Source organism: Amorphotheca resinae (assembly GCF_003019875.1).
Source record: "Amorphotheca resinae ATCC 22711 unplaced genomic scaffold M430scaffold_5, whole genome shotgun sequence".
Lineage (NCBI taxonomy): Eukaryota > Fungi > Ascomycota > Leotiomycetes > Helotiales > Amorphothecaceae > Amorphotheca > Amorphotheca resinae.
Genome location: NW_020194475.1, coordinates 891,965 through 912,089, shown reverse-complemented (window position 1 = coordinate 912,089; position 20,125 = coordinate 891,965). Strand labels below are relative to the sequence as shown.

General features: G+C 49.2%; 8 protein-coding genes across 8 annotated transcripts; 7 read left to right on the top strand and 1 right to left on the bottom strand.

The window, feature by feature from the left end:
• Positions 1–191: 191 nt before the first annotated feature.
• M430DRAFT_41609 (hypothetical protein) lies at positions 192–1,352 on the top strand (the record flags this gene model as incomplete). Its single annotated transcript, XM_024867488.1, has 2 exons — positions 192–207; positions 399–1,352. 2 exons carry the CDS (start codon positions 192–194, stop codon positions 911–913), a joined length of 531 nt encoding a protein of 176 aa, XP_024721549.1. The 3' UTR covers positions 914–1,352.
• Positions 1,353–3,590: 2,238 nt separating this feature from the next.
• Positions 3,591–4,551, top strand: M430DRAFT_27339 (hypothetical protein; the record flags this gene model as incomplete). Its single annotated transcript, XM_024865583.1, has 3 exons — positions 3,591–3,906; positions 4,052–4,257; positions 4,396–4,551. 3 exons carry the CDS (start codon positions 3,591–3,593, stop codon positions 4,549–4,551), a joined length of 678 nt encoding a protein of 225 aa, XP_024721548.1.
• Positions 4,552–5,399: 848 nt separating this feature from the next.
• On the top strand, positions 5,400–6,325 carry M430DRAFT_84590 (hypothetical protein; the record flags this gene model as incomplete). Its single annotated transcript, XM_024869621.1, has 2 exons — positions 5,400–5,973; positions 6,033–6,325. Coding segments are annotated over 2 exons (867 nt in total), but the record flags the coding sequence as incomplete, so codon positions are not given.
• A 2,956-nt stretch (positions 6,326–9,281) lies between these two features.
• M430DRAFT_34610 (hypothetical protein) lies at positions 9,282–12,312 on the bottom strand. Its single transcript, XM_024866584.1, has 7 exons — positions 11,545–12,312; positions 11,307–11,469; positions 11,164–11,229; positions 10,612–11,089; positions 10,241–10,550; positions 9,863–10,188; positions 9,282–9,811 (listed from the first exon to the last, which is right to left on the bottom strand). The coding sequence occupies exons 1-7, from the start codon at positions 12,228–12,230 to the stop codon at positions 9,459–9,461; spliced, it is 2,382 nt and encodes a 793-aa protein (XP_024721546.1). The 5' UTR covers positions 12,231–12,312; the 3' UTR covers positions 9,282–9,458.
• A 319-nt stretch (positions 12,313–12,631) lies between these two features.
• M430DRAFT_49951 (hypothetical protein) lies at positions 12,632–13,752 on the top strand (the record flags this gene model as incomplete). The annotated part of the gene is made up of 5 exons (XM_024868105.1): positions 12,632–12,671; positions 12,743–12,782; positions 13,041–13,420; positions 13,473–13,681; positions 13,732–13,752. 5 exons carry the CDS (start codon positions 12,632–12,634, stop codon positions 13,750–13,752), a joined length of 690 nt encoding a protein of 229 aa, XP_024721545.1.
• A 353-nt stretch (positions 13,753–14,105) lies between these two features.
• M430DRAFT_101233 (hypothetical protein) lies at positions 14,106–14,620 on the top strand (the record flags this gene model as incomplete). Its single annotated transcript, XM_024860691.1, has 2 exons — positions 14,106–14,161; positions 14,224–14,620. The coding sequence occupies 2 exons, from the start codon at positions 14,106–14,108 to the stop codon at positions 14,618–14,620; spliced, it is 453 nt and encodes a 150-aa protein (XP_024721544.1).
• A 355-nt stretch (positions 14,621–14,975) lies between these two features.
• Positions 14,976–18,159, top strand: M430DRAFT_65984 (hypothetical protein; the record flags this gene model as incomplete). Its single annotated transcript, XM_024869204.1, has 5 exons — positions 14,976–15,507; positions 15,557–15,801; positions 15,850–16,458; positions 16,506–16,935; positions 16,992–18,159. The coding sequence occupies 5 exons, from the start codon at positions 14,976–14,978 to the stop codon at positions 18,107–18,109; spliced, it is 2,934 nt and encodes a 977-aa protein (XP_024721543.1). The 3' UTR covers positions 18,110–18,159.
• A 1,124-nt stretch (positions 18,160–19,283) lies between these two features.
• On the top strand, positions 19,284–19,696 carry M430DRAFT_27334 (hypothetical protein; the record flags this gene model as incomplete). Its single annotated transcript, XM_024865581.1, has 2 exons — positions 19,284–19,346; positions 19,400–19,696. 2 exons carry the CDS (start codon positions 19,284–19,286, stop codon positions 19,694–19,696), a joined length of 360 nt encoding a protein of 119 aa, XP_024721542.1.
• Positions 19,697–20,125: the final 429 nt, after the last annotated feature.

The window sequence follows — 20,125 nt, the reverse complement described above, 5'->3', positions numbered from 1 at the left end:
GGGGGGGGGATGGGGGGTTTCTTCTTCAGGGAACAGCAACGCTCAAGCACAATGGCATAGGCATCGAACCAATAGTCAACCTTATGCTCTTTCCTTCTCCCTTCGAAGCGCCATACAAATATAGAAGATATGGGAGAGGCCAGGCAAAAATAGGACTGATCAAGCAAGACGATGGTAAGAGATGAGCGGCAATGTACGTGATAGTTGGTACGGAAAGCTTAAAAACTTAAAATAGAAGAAGCATAGGGTAGGTAGAATCGTAGATGCCATGCCTAAGCGCCAGAAACTTTCATCTAAAGATGGGAATAATAGGACATGGCAGAGTTTTATGCTGTTGAAGATCTATTTTGGGGCGAGGATATCGTGGTTCTGATGCGGCGCCATCCCACGACGACCAGCGCACGCATTGTCCGGAGCAATCAATCGCCTTGACTTGACCACGGCATTCCTCTACTCTGGGTCTCCGCATCACGACCATGACCATGACCATGACCATGACCATGACCATGAACATGACCACAAGGTGGCCACATACACGACCTTTGCGGCGACTCGCTTTCTGGCGCGTTTGACGGAGCACCAGCAGGTCGCCTCGAAGCAGCCAGCCTTCTTGCTCGCCTATAGATTTCCATCTGCTATCCTCGTCCTATTCTCGTCCTCCCAGCCGTTAGATTACTTACTTGCAGCTGCATCAAAATTCTCTCCCGCGACCCGTTCCCCACGTCTGACACTGGCGCTCCATCTGCCAGATAATGCTGCTTCCAATGGCATGGCTTGGCCATATCCCTCGCTCCTGACGCTGAGGGCCAAACGTCAGAAAACATATCAACTTACTGCAGTGACCCCACCAGGCTCCAAGACGTGGCCCATGGCGCGCATATTCTGCAACGGGATCACACCGATAATCCAATAATCCCCTGGTAACATGGCAGAGACGAGACCCTGCTGACTGGTTTCCGATGCTTGCCTGTCGGATACTCATCCGTACGGTGCTGCAGGACTACGAAATGCGCAGTACAGAGACTCAACTTCCTGTCCTTTTCAGTTACAGATTATGTACTCTATACACGACAGGTTTCGGGCATCGGTTTACCATGGGGACACAAGGCTGGGGCTGGGGATCTGAGATGAGGAGATGTGGTTTGCGCACGAGCTATGCAGATGAAAGAGAAACGGGCTGGGTTGGGAGCATGAAAACGGGTCCCGAGTCAATCTTTAATGGTTCAATGGCTCAGGGAAATCCACGGTATCAAGGACTGTACGGTGGCTGGATGTGAGATCTGAGGGATTCATGTTATGTTCTCCTCGCGGTCCTCGCTACCGATCACGAGGGCGCTGCAGTTGAACAGCATACAAAGGATCCTCCTCTATACGATGCGTAGAGGATGCACTTATCCAGAGGCCAGACGCTGAGGAGCCACTCCCGTGACGAGTTGATGATCACGGAAGGCTGGACCTGCGAACTCGGTATGCGAAGGAGCTTGGAGCAGCATGGAGGGGCACTGGATGGCTGGTGTTTGCCGATAATGCAGAGTGGTGAGGTCTCTCTGCATGATGCACATGCAGTGAGACGGCGGTTGCCCTTCATGCCACGATGGAGACTAAAGATGTTTCGATGTCGATTATTGATTGTTTCCTAAGGCAATAACTTTGCTCTGAGGGTGGAAACGAGGCAACGAATGAGATTTGAGCATTTTCGAAGGGAGATGGGGTGTGGACAGAGGCTTCTGGGGTGTTGGCAGCCAAAAGAGCTACCCCCTTCTAAATCCTCTGCATCCTACGACGGCACCATATCCAATACTGCAAGAGTATTCCGTTCCGTGTATCAAGGTACCTAACGTCGTACATTACATTGACACCTGCGATATTGGCAATGCCGAAGTGCGATACTGTAGGGATCCATATCGCATATCGATACCGGCGTTGGGACAGCGCTGAAAACTGGCGGTGAGTTTGAACCAGCAGCCGCAACAGCAAGGTTTCAGGGGCAGCAGCGCTGTATAGAGGTATGGGGCGAATAATGATGGGAAACGGCCTGTAGCCTTGGACTCATTGACAAGTTGAAGCCTGCTAGAACGCGCACCGCTGCTTTTTCCAAGGCAGTTTTACTCCGTAATTACCTACGGAGTATCCGGGACTTTAGTTACTACAGTGCTACTATACGGAGGACGAGTACCGGTACGGGAAGAGCGGAAGAATCGGGCCTCGAGGACTTTGGGCGCACTGGACGTTGAGTTGTTACCCCTATTTTGAGATCACCCGCGATCGTGTGGAACTATCGACCGGCCGGGGGGGGGGGGAGGTCTTATTATTGATGATGGAACTTGGAACTTGGAAGCTGGTGATAGCTCAGCCATGAGCCGTCAGGCTACGATAGTCTACACACTGCTGCCTCGAGGCTCGGAGCCCGTCCGTTGTTTACGAGGGAGGGTACGTAGTACTGTACTACAGTACCGTATGGAGACTCGGAGGGAGCGCTGGATGCAGCAGCTTGTGCAGCGAGGCTGTGAATAGTACCTCCACAGCGTCCATACTCTGTAGGGAGTAGCGAACAGCTAGATCGAGGCACATGATTGGTCGATAGACAGAAGAAAAGGGGTATGATTGGCGGGAGGGAGGACCCTTGACTCGACACCAACAACTATTTACGACTGTCCAATACAGGAGAAGGCTTGGTGCGGTAGGGCCTTTGGCTCTTTGGCTCTTTGGCCTTGGGCTCTACGGCTACAGTCTGCCTACAGCGTATGTTTACCTACCTACTCCGTATGCTGATGTATGACAGGTACATACCTTATGATACTCATCGGCTCCTCTTGCGCTAGAAAGAAACAAGTTTAGCTTTCCAACGAACTTTTCCTTTCACAGTACCGTTCTCCGTATGGAGTCAATAATGCTCTCACGCCGTTGATAGCCTCTCCGCTGGTCGTTTGATCTGAGACTCTCGGGAGTCGTCTGGGTTCCCGCTTGACCATCTTGATCATCATCTTGCCATTATTATCCTTCAACCCCACAGCTACGTATTCGCTGCCGATGCGATGCGAGGCGATGCGTCTTACTACACGCCACTGTCACACTCTAAAGGCGGAGACATGCCCCGATTCAACAACTGGCTTGACGGCTCCCAACCAATAGTCCCCGGTCCCTCCCAGCCTTGAAAACAGCCTCGCGGATCCACCGCTCCGATCAGAGGCATGTCATTGGCCACTATCGGGAAAATGGCCGTTCTCGAATGACACGACTGTGGCCTCGGCTAGACAGGGCTGTCGCGACAGCAACGTCGCCCGGGCGCAGCAGCCAGGGCCGATGGGCTATGACCCATGGGCTCTGTACTATAGGCTGTAGGCCAATTGTTGGTGGCAGGCGGGCAGGCTGGCAGCCGAGTTGTTGACTGTTGTGGTGTGGAGGGCGTGGCCGCCACAGCCAGTGACACGCATAGCTGGGCTCGGGAGTCGAGGGGGGACCCGCCCTCCCATCGCGGGCGCTGAAGAGTCTGGAAGGCAGTCTGGAAGGAAGGATCCTGATTCCTTACGCACTGTTGGGACGGAGATTGGCCCAAATATTAGCCCAGCGATCCTACTTTCCACACTATCATGACACATCACGATGCAGCGCTGCCAATCATTCTGCTCCATCCTCAGGCCTCTCCCGTAACCCGTCTCCATCCCTTGGGAGATCAACCGATGTGTCCTTTGATGGTACGGGTACAGAATATGGCAGGGGCCGCAAGGGATGGGCGAGCCGAGAGAGAGTGTGACGGCGTCGCGGTCGCAGGAATAATCTACACAGACTTAGTGCTTCTTCGTGTTATCATTGGTGGAGATGGGGGTTTCGATTTCAGCCAATCAGAGTGCCACACAGAGGACAAACAGCAGCTCTCTCGCACTGATCGCTGGGAGCCACCGGCCGGTGCGGCAAATCCTGAAAGAGGATATCCGCGTCACTTGGTCTCATGGTCCCTTCTTGGGTGGCATCGATAGTCTCAGATGATGTCTGACTGAAAAACTGAGAATTCATGCGCCGCGAAGGCGGGTACAGTGCTACTATACACAAGGCGAACTGGACTGTAGCGCCCGCCACGGCAGGAGGCAAACAGTGGGCTGCGTGTCACTCATTCATCTCAGTGGGAATCAGCCTCGGCCATCCCATGCTGAGGAGATGGATGACATGAACAGCAGGATTGACTCTACTCTACAGATGGAGGAGCAGGAGCAGGAGAGGGTGACTGTACTGTCTATTCGCCCCGTGTGCGCCCCAGTAGTACGACGCCCGCCATTACAGCACCGTACATACAGGACAATACTCAGTAACGAGAGTTGACGCTGGCTTGATACTCCCGTACTGCTGCTTCCAGTCCGTACCGTATTATTGCCCAGCCCTACCTTGCAGAAAGCACAGACAAGAGGCGCCAGGCCGTCCGGTAGGAGGAATGGATCCCATGCAGCTATTTTTGCGGTGGCGTGTGACGCACGCTGGGTCCAGGACTCCAGGGACCCCAGGGAAAAGGGCTTTGGCTATTACGCAGCAGCCAACATCATTACGGGCCCAGCCTAAGTCTCCCCCCTATTCACTCGGTGGGGTACATATGGTTGGGCGGCACGCTCATTGGCCCGAGACTCGTGCATTCCTGGAGTCTTGTTTAAATTTGCACCCCGTCCTATCCTAGCAGGCTAGCAGAAAGCCACCTCACGGCTCACGCGCGCCTTTGGGATTTCTAGCGCACATCCAAATATCAATCCGCGGCCGCAAGACGCTGGCAGGGCTGCCCCATCCAACCTTGCCTGGATACGTTGTATATCTGCGCTAGGGGCCATTCCTACCTCAGGACGGAATAGTGGCCGACCGATCGAACAACCCAACCCGCATTTAATTGCCCAGGCTTGCTCAGACAGTACGGAGCACTTCTGTACATGTACCTGTGTACACTCCGTACGCCTCACTGGCCCACCGAGCAGCTACACCCCTGTCCCGTCCTCGAGATCAATATCTATCAGTCCTCATCCACACCCCACATCACCACTCCCTCTCCCACCTCGTCCACGACAACATCACGGCTTTGCGCTCCATTACCACGCCCACTCTCCCTCACCGTTCGCATACTTCGATCCGCTTCACCACTTGTCTCCCGTAGACACTCTTCTTCCGAACGTTCCTTCCCCTCAAACCCTTTCTACGACCCTGCAGTCGGCGACGCTGGGACCAGTTGAATAAGTTACCATTTGGATCGGAGGCCACATTTTTCTCTTTCTATTCTGTTCTGTGAACCAAATAGGACCAAATAGGATCCTTGCTTACCCACGGAGATTCTTAATTTCGGATTTCCGTTTTCTTTTAAGGCCATGCATAATGCTCCGTTGACTCCTCCTGCGACACCACCACCACAACGATATCAGCGTGCCGGACGCCGCCCTCCTCCAACACCGGAATCAAGAATAGGTATCTTCCTAGGAAAGACGTTAGAGTTGCGGGGGATCTTGGGAACTGGAGCATATGGCGTAGTGTATTCCGCGCTCGACCATTCCACCGGCATCTGGTACGCCGTCAAGGCCCTGAGCAAAACAAACGCAAATGGAGAGCCTTTGGATCAGAGACAGCAGGAGTTCCAGTCAAGGGAGATCAGGCTCCACTATGCCGCTTCTGCCCATCCTAACATAGTGTCAATGCTGAAGATTGTCGACGGCGAGGATTGTACCTATGTTGTTTTGGAATACTGCCCGGAAGGAGATCTTTTTTCAAATATCACCGAAAAGAGGAGATACGTGAGTAATGATGCTCTTGCGCAAAGGGCCTTTCTCCAGATCTTGGATGCCGTGGAACACTGCCACCGTTTGGGGATCTACCATAGGGACCTGAAACCCGAAAACATTTTGGTTTCCAACTCAGGCGCGGATGTGCTCCTAGCAGATTTCGGCCTTGCTACCACGGATTACCAGTCAGAGGACCATGGCTGTGGGTCGACCTTCTATATGAGTCCAGGTAGGCTTTAATTTACTCCTCCCCTCTTTTACCCACTAACCATTTCAATTTTTTTATAGAGTGTCTGGATCAATCATCAAGGAAGCCCGCATACCGCTGTGCCCCCAACGACATCTGGTCCCTAGGTGTTATTCTTGTCAACCTGACATGTGGCCGTAACCCATGGAAACAAGCCTCCCTTGAGGACTCCACATACCGGGCTTTCGTTAGGAACCCCAATTTCTTGAAGACCATCCTGCCATTATCGGACGAGCTAAACGACATCCTCCGCAGGATCTTTGAGAGCAATCCCGAGGACCGAATCACCATTTCTGAGCTTAAGCGCCGCATCCAAATGTGCTCCAGATTTTCTGAATTACAACCACCATCACCTCCACCGTCACTCCGTCAATCCTGCCAGTCACCTGCTTCTTCTGTTTCCGATGATGGTTCCCTTCCTGAATCGTGTGCGACGCTCTCGGATCTGGGATCCGACTCCGACCCAGGATATGATTCCATGGAATCTGACGAACCTTCGTCCGATGAGGAAGACTGCTTCGAACTGGACACCCCGGAGTTTCAACAACCGGCTGTTCCATTCTCGCAGCAACAAATTCAGCAATACGTTCTTCCTTCCCAGGATATTTATGGCTCGATGCCCAAAAAAGCCGTGGTTTCTAATCCTTTCATGACCCACAACCCGTGGATTCAGTCTTGGTTCGCTACAGGATATCCTTTTGGACAGCCCCAAGTTGTTCCTCAAGTTTTCTATCCTGCCCCCTATCCCCATGTTCAATATCCATCTCCTTTCCAGCCTTCCAGAGATGTTTACGTCTATTGAGCTATTCCATGCTCAACGTGTGGTTCCAAACAAGTCTGTTTCTTCAGTGCTCTGCTCTGACCATTATGCTCAATGTTCAATGGTACACGAGGACTCTAGAACTTTTCCAATTGGATAATGCCACACGGGAGCCTGAAGGAGACCACCGGATGTTACCACTGAGCTCCAGGCTCTAGTGTTAAGGGGCGCACGGACCAAGCCGAATCTACCGAGCCATGGAGTACAAACCAAACCGCGGGAAACCAAAAGTTCAAAAGCGAGAAACGCGTTGCATTCTTCTTTCAAAAACAATTTGATGTTGAAAAAACCTGTACAAGTTTCATTATATCTTTATTAATCTTTACCAAGCAAGGCGTTTTGGGGATATGGTAACTACGAAAGCGAAAATATGGCCGGAATTTTCTTTTGTCTGGGATAAAGATCTGATTTATATTTAATGTTTTTTGCTTTTCTTGCGCGGAGTTTCTGGTCTTGGAGGCAAGCAAATGTTGTAACGCGGGAGCATATTGCAGCATAAGATGACATGCTAGCATTGGAGTCTTTTCTGGGGGTTAGAAGCGTACGATACCCTCCCCTAGATGGGTTGGGTTTGGGTGGAAGACCTGTGGGGGGAGTGTTCAGAACACGCCAGGTCAGTTGTTTGTTACGCATCCCGTCCGCTTCAAAGTGGCGGGAGAAACAATATACGTTTGCTACCTCGAGGAGGAGCAGAGGATTGGCAGATGTATTAGATATCTACTTCTTCATGAGATACGACGAATGACCAAGAGATTGGAAGGACACGAAATATAAACCACGAGATTCACATCTACTTACTTGCTCTTTTACCTGTTGGGTGCTTGCACACAACTACTATTATCTACCTCCCTCATCTCCATCTATTCCAAACGCCCGCCTACCAACTCTCAAGTATCACAACCCACAAGCCCTGACTCGCTCGCAAGCAGACAATAGGTCAGCCTATCCATCCATCCACCGACCAGCCCCAGCCCCCAAGTTCCAACCAACCATACACACCCCTCCAAATTCCAAGCCTAGCCTACTATACGCGAGACACACTGTACACCCTACCACGCCCCTATCACAATACTCCTAATCTCCGAATACTGCTCTCCACCTTCTCGAGGCGGTGAGCGCTTCTCTCCAATTACAGGACTCGGAATGGGTATGCGGAGATCCCTGCTTGGGGTCGCGTAAGTGTTTTTGGAGAGGGGGGTGAGCATGATTCTCGGGTATGTACAGGATAGACTATAGTACATGTTTAGATGTAAGGTATGTCGTGGAATGAGCTACTGAGTATGGAGCTAGCTAGGTAGAGTAGAGTAGAGGAGGAGAGAGGAGAGTAGTAGAAAGCGATAGCAAGAGCAAGGAAAGGCCATCACCTGAGCGCAATATGATCAGCGACGAGGGCCACGTTCCGGTGCAGATGCCGAGGAGGGGGGCGTGTATGAGTGGTTGATGGATGGGAGAGGTGGGTAAGCATTGAGAGTTGTGTAACGGTGAGATGAGGAAAGGAAGGTGGAATCATGATTCTTGTTTTTTTTCCCTTTCTTTTGCTTGCGCCGCGAAGGTGTGGAGAGAGGGAGGGCTGGAACAGATCTTCATCGACATCGACATCCACAACACATCTACAGGGGAAAAGACTGTGCAGGTTGACTGGTTCTCAGAGCAAGAGTCCAGAAGAGAAGGTGGATGGTTGGCTCTTTTTTTCTCTCACTTAACCAACCGTATGCTTTTGGTGGAAAGTGGAACAGGAAATCGTGGACCAGTGAGCAGCAGCAGCAGCAGCAGCAGCAGCAGCAGCAACGTGCTCGCTGTCGCTGACCGAGTTGCGGACAGGCTTTCTGGAGCTCGACTAGAGTAGCCTTTCCTCGCCCCCCTGAATCATGAACGTACTCGGCGATGGCCGAATGACCTTCCTTCATTGACGTCCATGATATATATGGTTAAGCGTGTAAGTCGGGCTGAGAAAAGGCACCGCTAACTTGAAGTGGAGGTGATTGTCGAAATAAACTTTATGAGAGCGTGGCTATCGCGGCCGCCGGTCCCAAGGATTTATCCTCCGGCGCTGGTGGGTTGGGACTTGGGGATCTTTGGGCTAGGGACGAGATAAGATAGGTAGAACGAACAGAGGGGAAAGCCCAGAGCTAACCTAGCGCTCTGAGGGGGTTATTGACGATATCGATAATTGTCATTGATGATTACATCTCATCCGCTTAAGGTAAATCGGCCGTGTTCCTTTGAATCCCTTGCGTCGAGATGGGGCGCCGGCGTTGGAATATTCTTCGGTCTTCTATATGTTTGTAGGGTGTGTGGTAGGGTACATAGTGTGCAATGTCTGGGAGTGGTAAGAAGGGTTGGGGAATGAGGGATTGGTCCAGTAACAGGTACCTTTAGTGAAGGCGGAGAAGTATGGAATGATGGATTCCCACGTCGTTCATTGGAAGCCAGATAATTGGCAAAGTGATCTAATAAAATACAATTTCCATTAAACTAGGAAGCTAGACTGGTAGCTTTTCAATGTTCGTAATCCGTAAGTCGTCTATGATACATGGAAGAGGAGCTTATAGTACAAATACATACGACAGGAAGGAATTCCTCCTGGTCTGAAACGAGTCGAGATACGCCTACCCATGCTGCTTTTGATGCTTCAAATGCCACACTTTTAAAGACCCAATGCCTCTCTTGTCCCAACCTTTAGCTCCTCACCGCCTTCGTCAATTTTAACGACTGCCGTGTCGCCAGTTTTGATCTCCCCCCTGATGAGCTTGTCTGCCAATATATTGCCGATCTTCTTCGAAATGAGCCTGTTCAGAGGCCGCGCTCCAAATCTTGGATCGTATCCTCGTTCGGCTAGCCATTCTCTCACTTGGTCATCGACCTGAAGAATGATCCTTCGATCATCCAGCCGCTTTTGGAGCTCCTTTAGACGGATATCCACGATATCTCGCAAAGCCTCTGTTGAGAGACGCTTGAAGATGATGAATTCATCGATTCTGTTCAAGAATTCCGGCGCATCTGGGAACCATTAGCAACTATCACTTGCAAAAACAAGAAGCAACAACTTACAATTTTTATGGACAACGTCCATAACCGCCTCTCGCACTTGAGGAGAAATTTCTCCGTTGGACTCTTCGTGGTAGGGATGGAATGGATCATTTCCAACAAGGATATCCGCTCCCAGATTCGAGGTGAAGACTATCAGAGTATTCCGGAAGTCGATCTTATGGCCTTGGCTGTCGGTCAAAAATCCTTCGTCCAGCACCTGGAGCAGTAATGCAGAAATGTCTCGATGAGCTTTCTCAAACTCGTCGAACAACAAAACTGCGTACGGCTTTCGCCTCACGGCTTCAGTGAGCTGTCCGGCATCGTCGTACCCGACATAACCTGCAGGACTACAAGCATGTCAGTAACTAAACGGAATCAACAACTTAGACATATACATACCTTCCAATCAAGCGTGATATGGTATGCTTCTCTTGAAACTCGCTCATATCAAATCGAACGACAGCTGTCTCGGTAGAAAACAGGAAGCCTGCCATCTTTTTACAGAGTTCAGTTTTCCCAACACCTGTCGGTCCCAAAAAGAAGAAGCTCGCAAGAGGTCTGTTTTCGCCACTCAGGCCGGCACGTTGCATGCGAACTGCATTTGCAACAGCATTCAGTGCCTCATCCTGGCCGCGGACTGATTGGCGAAGGGTGTCCTCCATTTTTATTAACCTTTCGGTTTGCCCCGAGGTAAGTTTAGTGGTTGGAACTACAGCTGTCAGCTTGCTCATCTCACAAATGGTCAAAAGTACTGTATAGATATAACTTACTTCCAGTTACTCGGGATACAACTGCTGCAATGTCGTCTGCCGTTACTGCTTCGTGCAGGAGGGTATTGTCTCCAGTCGGTTCGATAACAGTTTCGCCTTCCTTCGGCAACTTGGCTTCTAGCGATGGGATGATTGAGTACCTCAGCTCCCCAGCACGACCGAAGTTGTTCTCCCGTTGTGCTTGATCAAGTTCGATGCGAGCCTTTTCGAGATCCTCTTTTGTCTTTTTGATCGCTTCGATTTCCGCCCTTTCCTTCTCCCACTTTTCAGTCAATTTGGCAGACTCCTCTTGGCACTCCTTGAGATCCGCTTGGAGTTTCTCGCGACGTTCTCTGCTGGCGATATCGGTCTCCTTCCTCAAACTTTCGAGTTCAATTTGAAGGGTCATGATTCGCTGATCCAATTTCATTATATCATCTGGTTTGCTTTCTTGTTGTAGCCTTAATGAGGATGCTGCTTCATCCATCAGGTCAATCGCCTGTCAAATATCAGCGTCGCGGTCTTTAATGAACGGTATAGATAGACAATAGAAATGCTGCAGAAATTACCTACCTTGTCTGGAAGAAATCGGTCTGTGATATATCGGTTCGAGTACGTCGCAGCAGCAACCAGTGCTCCCTAGTTCATAATTCGTGTTAATTTCACATTTCATCCAGTTTAGAGGGAGATCAAGGCTAAGTGTCAGGGTTACTTACGTCCGTGATTCTTACTCCATGGTGTACTTCATATTTCTCCTTGATACCCCGAAGTATGCTGATGGTGTCTTGAATTGTTGGCTCATTAACTTGGATAGGCTGAAATCTCCTTGCCAATGCCACGTCCTTTTCGATTGCGCGGTATTCATTCAGTGTGGTGGCCCTAAAAAAGCTCGGAGTTAGTATTTCGTGATCAGGAGACCTTGGGTGAGAAAAGTAATTCTAAGAATATACATACCCACAGCATTGAAGTTCGCCCCGTGAAAGAGCTGGCTTCAAGAGATTGCTCGCGTCGATGCTTCCTTCGGCCTTGCCTAGTCCAAGCAGTGTGTGCAGCTCGTCCACGAACAGGATTACACCACCCTGAGCTTCTTGAACCTCTTTTAGAACACTCTTTAATCTCTCCTCGAAATCTCCACGGAACTTTGCGCCGGCAATGAGCTGCCCAAGATCTAGAGAAATCACCCTCTTGTCCTTGACACTTTCTGGAACATCGCCCCTGACTATTCGTTGTGCGAGTCCTTCTAGTATCGCAGTCTTTCCAGTTCCTGCACTTCCAATAAGGACAGGGTTGTTTTTGGTACGGCGGGACAGCACTTGAATAGTTCGATTGATCTCTCCATCTCTCCCAATGACAGGATCAAGCTTTCCGGCCTTCGCTTTTGCGGTCAAATCGACTCCGTATTGCTCCAGCGCTGGCCTCTGATCACCTCCACCCATATCCATGCGGTGCGTACCACCGGGAGGGTGTGGGCGTCCATTGGCATATGTGCGAAATGTAGTCGTGGGAAGTAGTTTGAGTGATGGGAAATCGAGGTTTCTTCGAGCCGCGTTAACCAGTGGCGCTCCAGCTCTTGGTCGAAGAGCATTGTTGGCTATGGCAGCAATGCGCCGGCTTGGAATCCTGGCTTGTCTTAATAACATTTTGAATTATGTTGTTGCAGTCATGAAGATCGTAAAGAAAAGAACAAAAGGAGAAAAAACATCTTCAATTTTCTGATATGAACATCAGTATAAATGCTAGGATGAATGATAGCATCATCGAAAGAACCAGTACCATCTCGAAAGATATGTTAATGCCTTAAATTTAAGCCTGGTATTGTAGGCTGCAAATTGCACTAAGCCGTACTCCGTAAGCGCGACAAGGGTTTTAAAGTTTTACGCGAATCTGCCAATCAAGTCAGCACACTTTTCTTCCAAACTCCAAAATCCTACAAACCCCTCTCCCCCCTAACCATCACCATATAATCCACACTTTTCTCTTCTCTTTTCTCCCTTCTTCTTCCTTCTCAATAAGAGCCAGACTGCACACAACATCAGTCACAATGGGATTCACAGACTTTGCCTCGGAAACTGGCCTCCACTGTAAGATAGATCCCTCTTCAGCTCGAGCAGGTCGCAAATTTTGCTGGGGCGTGCAAATTGACTTGACCCAGTACTGAACAGCTGGTTGTCCACCCGCTCATACATCGTTGGGTACGTTACTTGCTCTTATGACAGTTCCCCCTGTTACTATCCCCTTACAAGATGATCGAAGTTGCTGTGTGCCTCGCGGCCTCCGGCTTTGACCTCGAACAATATTTCATGATGAGCAACATTGGTCCGTGTTACTGAGCGGCCTCAAGAACCGTCAAATGACGATCACCAATGCATTCAAGTGCACCTCTGAATTTTCCCCCCTCGCTCTACAAGTCTAGCTTGAAAAATTTGCTTGACAGGGCTAATAAAAAATAGATACGCTCCTTCCCAAGCCGATGTTGTCACGTTCAAGGCTATCACCTCAGCACCAGATGTCGCAAATTACCCCCACGCAGCTAGATGGTACAAGCACATTGCCTCGTACTCCGGGGAGTTTGCCACCCTCCCAGGTGATGCCTCAAGAGCGTACACTACATATGGCCCTGGAACCACAACCGCCACCTTGAACCCAGCAAAGGCCCCAGCTGCGGAGGAAGAGGATGACGAGGTCGACCTGTTCGGTAGTGACGACGAGGAGGAGGACGCTGAGGCTGAACGCATCAGAAATGAGCGTTTGGCGGAATACAAGAAGAAGAAGGAAGGCAAGGCCAAGGTGGCTGCGAAGTCTGTTGTCACCATGGACGTCAAGCCTTGGGGTATGATTCATCATGGCTATGAGAACTGAGATATATGCTGACATCGTTGCAGATGATGAGACAGATATGAAGGGCTTGGAGGAATCCGTCCGTAGTATCGAGAAGGACGGTCTCGTTTGGGGAGCTTCCAAACTTGTACCGGTCGGATTCGGTATTAAGAAGCTGCAGATCAACCTGGTCATCGAGGATGACAAGATTGGTCTTGATGACTTGCAAGAGGAGATTGCTGGTTTCGAGGACTATGTTCAGTCAACTGATATTGTGAGTTATTCGTGTCATACTGTTTATATTCGGACTAATTCTTTGTCTAGGCTGCCATGCAAAAGCTATAGAGCGTCTTTGGGTTCCTGGGATATTTGCATTCTTGATTTGACATCAGGGTTTCTGCCGGTTCTATTGCTGGCTGTTAGTAAATCGGCTTCACGACATGATGATAATCAAAGGCTAGCGATAGAAGTGAATACGAAAAGTAAAACTTCACATTGATGTGTCCCTGTATCCATGTGTCTCTGTGACCTATATCCCTTGAAATTTGTGCCTCCCTTGCCCTGTTCTGATTGAAGCTTGGATCGCGCTTAATTGAGCCGCACATAGTAAGACAAGGTAAGGTAGGCACTAAGCAGCCTCGCAGCTTGAACATCACCCAAGAACTCACTCGACATTCAACACATCGATTTTCGAGAACATGACGTGGTTATCGAACTCAATAACAGGGCTTGGCCTACTGTTTCTGGCACATGCGTGGGTGATCAATGAGTCAAATGCAAAAAAGAACAATTACTGATAGGATTCCGCGACGACAGCTGTTACTCTGCACACGAGCATTCTGCTCTCCATTCCACAAGCACGGCCTCTATATCCTCAATTGTATCTCACGGCACATCTGCTCCTACTGTTGCATCTCTCCCTCTCGACATATCCCTCGAAACCATAGTAGCCGTCTTTACCGTCTGCTTGGGCCTCGTCCTGGGCACACCCGAATTACGCCCCATACAATGGCGCGTCTGGGCAGGCAAGATTGAGCGGGAAGGGGAGAAAGGCTTCATGAATGGCGACGGACAAACGGATAAGGACTACGTCGGGAACCCGTTCAAAGTGTTGGAGAGCAGGCCCGGTTTCATAGATATCAGGAAACAAAGAAAGGAATTTGCGGAGTGGGTGAGGGAAGGCGGAGGCACTTCTGCGGCCCCAAAAAGCTAGAAATTGGGCACGGTGGATATGGGGCTCGGATATGGTGTAGATGCCAGCCATTCTCTGGTTTGACTTGGCTATGAAATCCTTAAGCACGTCGGAGTCAAGGTGGATCATAATAAAAGGGCAATATCGTAATGAGAGAGGTACGATTCAGACAATAATGTTCCCCTGCCCCTATTTCAAGTCCATCTTCGAAACTTGGCCCAGTATACACGTCAAGGACGTAATTATTGGACTGGATGATTTTCGATAGTTGAAGTGTGGACTCCCTATACGTCGGCCTCGCTTGATCAAGGGTCACTCCTCCTTTCCTACCATCACTCAGTCTACCTCACCCCGAAAGAATTATACACCGCCCAACATGGCATACAAGCGTCGCCGTCTGGGATCGAGAACTTCGTCTCGACACCCGCCGTCACACCCGTCGTCTTCTGAACCCCAAAACCTCTCTCGGATGAGCTCTGCCCCTCGAGCCATTCCACCGTCTTCCCCAAGCTTACCAGCTCTTCCTCAACAGGGGAGACTATCCCTCGGGCCTACGAGCTCACATGTCTCCATTGGCCTGTCAACCGGTGATGAGGACGCTGTTTCTGCGCATGACATAGCAGAGACAGATGCTGATATACAGATACGTGAAGACTCCGATGCTATGAACGAGGTCATTATGGCAATTGACATGAAAGAACGTGGCACAATTGGATGTGCCTATTACATTGCTAGACAAGAAACTCTTTGCCTGATGGAAGATATCAAGATGGGCGGGCTTGAAATTATCGATACATTAAAGCTCCACGCCCAGCCTACTGTTATTTTAATCAGCACACGCTCGGAAGAGGGGTTAGAGGAGCATCTTAATAAGGAAGCTCGAGGAATAGCCCGAGGGGATGGAGCAAGTGAGTTTACCCTGAAGTCAAATACAGAATTGCTGACAGTGCACGCGAGACGACATCTTTGGCTCATATGTTCTTGATTCTCGACCTTCCTCCGATTTCAACTATTTAGCAGCTAAAAACAGGCTCATTAACCTTGAACTAAGCGCAGACGAGGCTCCCAAAATTATATTCACAGCGCCTGGAGAGGAATTGACTGGAGATGCTGCGTATGGCCAGTCCTCTCAAGGCGGTACTGGACGCCAAGGGCGATTGATGAGGCTAGCAGGCTGGATAGACCTTGAAAGCAAGCTTACGGCAAGCTTTCGACCTTTCTTGCAGCCGTCAAGCTAATAATTTAAGCAGGTTGGTTGTGCTGGAGCTATATTGGGCTACCTCACCCGACGCAGGACTACTGACTACCTTCCAAACGACCGAGCTGTTTTCATCGATTTCCGGATCAAGTCTATCGAGATGTTTACTCTCTCAGACTTGATGTTTGTTAATTCGGATACACTGGCATCACTTCAGATTATCCAGTCAGAAAATCACCCAAACTCACATATGCAGGGCCCAAACAGATCCACCTCAGGGGCCAAAGAAAGCTTGTCTGTCTTCGGGTTATTCTACCATTTAGCGAGCACCCCGCAAGGGAAACAGAAGCTCCGACAGATATTCTTGAGACCTAGCATGAACATATCCATCATTGGAGAGCGACTAACTACCATTGGCGTCCTCTTGCAGTCCGAGAATTCGCCATTGCTGGAGAAGATCTGCAAGAGCCTGAAGAAGATAAAGGACATCCGGTCTGTGGTCGTTCATCTGCAGAAGGGAGTCAGCAATGTTTCCAGCAAGTGCTTTACAATTAATAGGGGGATCTTGGCCAGCATACTGAATTTTACCTTTCACACGTTGAAGGTTATTGAAGCAGTGCGTGAGTTGAATGATGGTCAGACCTTGGCCGTTGCAACCAAAGTAAGGCTCCCATCGTATCTGAAAGCAAGTTCTCACATGATCCACAGCTTATTGCTGAGATACAACCTCATTCGCTACATCAGATTGGGCAGATGATTACGCGGACTGTTGATTTCCAAAGATCTGCAGAACAGCATCGAATAGCAGTCCTACAGGGAGTAGACGTGGAACTCGACACTATCAAGAGAACATATGATGGAATGGATAGCCTTCTTACAGAGGTTGCTACTCAACTTTCAAACGATGTACCGGAATGGGCGTCTCAGTATATTGGAAGCTGCATATTCTTCCCACAACTTGGATTCCTCACCGTTGTCCCCCTTGACCCAGAAACAGGCAAAGGCAGGTATGAGGGCGAAGGAATACAGAATGATATATGGGAGAGAATGTTTGTCAGTAATGACATGGGGTACTACAAAAACCGGCGCATGAAAGAGATGGATGAATACTTTGGAGACATGTATGGCATGATTTGCGGTGAGTCTAAGACAGAAGCTCATAACCGATCAAGCACTGACAATGATTGCCTCAAGATAGGGAGATCGAGATTATCCACGGTCTAACCGTGAAAATTCTGGAGCATGAAGAACTCCTAATCGCTGCTTCAGACCTTTGCGGAGAGCTCGATAGCCTCGTTGCATTAGCTTTGGGAGCCAGCAAATACCGATTCGTCTCACCACATATGACGACGGCAAACGTAATTCGTATTGAAGGTGGTCGCCATCCATTGCAAGAACTTACTGTCCCATCCTATATTGAAAATGACTGCTGGCTTTCGGGGGGTATTGGAGAAGGAGGCGAAGACGAGCCTATGAGCCCGTCTCCATGTTCTGCATCCGTCCAAGAAAGCGTTGAATGTCCCAGTATGCTCATCATGACCGGTCCAAATTACTCAGGTAAAAGTGTTTACCTCAAACAAAACGCGTTGATTGTGTACATGGCACACATTGGTAGTTTTGTTCCCGCTGAGAAGGCCACAATTGGGTTGACGGACAAGATTCTGACAAGAATTGTGACTCGAGAAAGTGTTTCAAAGAGTCAGAGTGCTTTCATGATTGACCTTCAGCAAGTGGCTTTGTCAATGACCTTCGCCACTCGTCGCAGTCTCATAATCATAGATGAGTTTGGAAAGGGAACCAACACTGTTGATGGAGCTGGGTTAGCTTGCGGCGTCTTTGAATACTTTCTCAACCTCGGTGTCCATCGGCCTAAAGTCCTAGGAGCCACACACTTCCACGAGATCTTTGAAAATGGATTCTTACAGGAAAGACCCGAGTTATCATTTGGTCATATGGAAGTCCGTGTCGACTTAAATGCGGAGGTCGTAGAGGATCAGATCACGTATTTGTATAACTTCGTACCAGGTCGAAGCACTTCCAGTTTTGGTACTTGCTGCGCCAGCATGAACGGTATTGATCCGGCTATCGTGGAAAGGGCAGATGAGTTGATTGTCTTAGCAGCACGAGGAGAGGATCTCATAGCAGCGTGTGCAAAGGTTTCAGATGAGGAAATCAAAGAGTTGGAGGACGCAGAGCAGGTCGGAAGACAGTTCCTCGAGCAGGATTTCCTACGTCTAGATGAGAATCTCCATGACACCGGGATTAATGTCCGAAGCATTCTTCAAGAGATTATTACCTTGGGTTCGAGTTAAGTTATTGATTAATCTGTCTTGTCGCATTTGCCTCACGGAATAAATTCTGCAGACGCTTCATCCTTTGCTTTGGGCTGATTTGGCTCATCTTAAGAACATAATATTGAAGAGGATACTTTTTGACAAGATGATCCGATCCTGGTCCAGTGCATATCGTCTTTGGGCTTCATGTTGGTTTGGGTGGTGTGTTTCATTTTGCCGTTTGTGATGAAACGATCACAACCACGACTCTTCCATACATTGGACCACGCCCTTAGATTCTACAGAGTACGCAAGATCGTCGACGAATGCATTATCCAAAATCTGCTCTGATGTTTCAATTGACAAGGGCTACATCCAGCATACGTTTAACAAGCAAGCCGCAATAAGCACGTTAAGTAGCACGTGGTTTCTGCTTTTTTGATACTTGCCAAGTTTCGGATTCGATGATACAAGCTTTGTGTTTGAAGTCTCTAGAAGTGTTTCACCAAATTAATAAGCTTGCCGACCGTTTTTATCAGCTTGTTTCATTCCTTATTGGCTTATTCAAGGAAGAGAACCTGACAGTGCCTTGCTACAAGCGTTGAAATTCCTCGATCGCAGTTTTCAGCTGGCTACAGTCCGTGAGAGCTCACATCCTCAAGCAGTACGGCATTGCAAGGCTCGGTGCGTACTCACTTGTTTTGCGTTTCTCTATGTCATGATCTCCAGCAGTACATATTCTACTGATAATTGGCCGAAAGTAATTATTTTGGGATTCTCGCCTCGACTCATTGATGGGGTTGGTGTCAGTCATGGCATAAATCTTCTCGCCAAAGTCCTTTTCTTTGCGATGTGTGCAACAGATCACTTACGTGGTCCACCCAAGGATGGATTTCATACTGTCATGACGATCAGTCTCAAAACAAAGTACAGTAGAGTACTGTTCTGTCTAGGTCTGAGATTCCACTAGGGCAACGCGGCCTGGAGTCTCTGACTTGTCACCATACTTTCATACTCACCTGTAGTCTCAAGGTATCGGACTTGTCGAGTTCAGAGATAGCCTGCTAGATTATAAGTACGAGCTTGAGGGACCTTTGACCACTCATTATTCCAAGCATCCTTTCATCTTTACAATAGTCTCCATAATAGCCATCAAACCAATTCTTGACGTGTTAAAACAGCCACATACAACAATAACAGTACATCTACCATCATGCAATTCTCAAGCATCTGTCTCGTGGCTCTGACCGCTGTAGCTGTGTCGGCACAAGATACTGTGAGTCCAAAGAGGTCTACATGATATCCGAAGTTGAACTAACAGTCTATTAGACCTTTACCAAAAAGAATGCAAAGACTGCAACCGACTCTGCCGGCCAGGTCGCAGGCACTGGCGGTGCACGAATCAACTCGGCCAATTCTACCAAACCAACAGGAGCTGGTGGTAAACATGGATCATCCACGGCTTCAACCACGGGCAAGAAGATGAACTCCTCAACGCCTTCAAGCACATCATCATCAGGAACAGCCAAGTCCACGACCAACGCTGCTGCGGGATCACTCCTATCAAATGGTGGAGGACTGGTCACTGTTGCAGGTCTTGGTATCATGTTTGCTGTGTTTATGTAAGATATTTTCTTCGGAATCGGAGGGGAGTGGGGAAAGGCGTATAGGCTGGAATGTGGGTGCATGAAATGACAACCTACTACATTATGCGGAGCTGGTCTCTGGCATACGAACGTAACGCTCATCGAAGGGATATTCAGAAGGCGTTACAAATATAAGAAGGGATCGTTTGCAGTTCGCAATCCGATGAAGTTGTGATTCGAAAATGTAGAGCTGAAACATTACCAAAACACATTGTTCCATTGTTGCATTCAGACGGCCTCGATCTAGTCAAATCCATAAAGAATCTTTCCGTCCAGAAGTCTTGATACCTAACTAAGACTGACGACATGGACACATGATAGAGAAGAGGTAGAAGATTGACTTCTTGACACCGCACTTGATGGCCTCTTTAGCCTTTTGCAACCCCTCCAACCCCCCCCCGCCCCCCCC

Bases quoted from the DNA above. Each gene is read 5' to 3' on its own strand.
- M430DRAFT_34610 (XM_024866584.1), bottom strand. From the start codon at position 12,230: ATGTTATTAAGACAAGCCAGGATTCCAAGCCGGCGCATTGCTGCCATA. The intron at 11,470-11,544 runs GTATGTATATTC...GAGCTTTTTTAG, and splicing joins GGCGAACTTCAATGCTGTGG to GGCCACCACACTGAATGAAT. The intron at 10,189-10,240 runs GTATGTATATGT...ACATGCTTGTAG, and splicing joins ATATCACGCTTGATTGGAAG to TCCTGCAGGTTATGTCGGGT.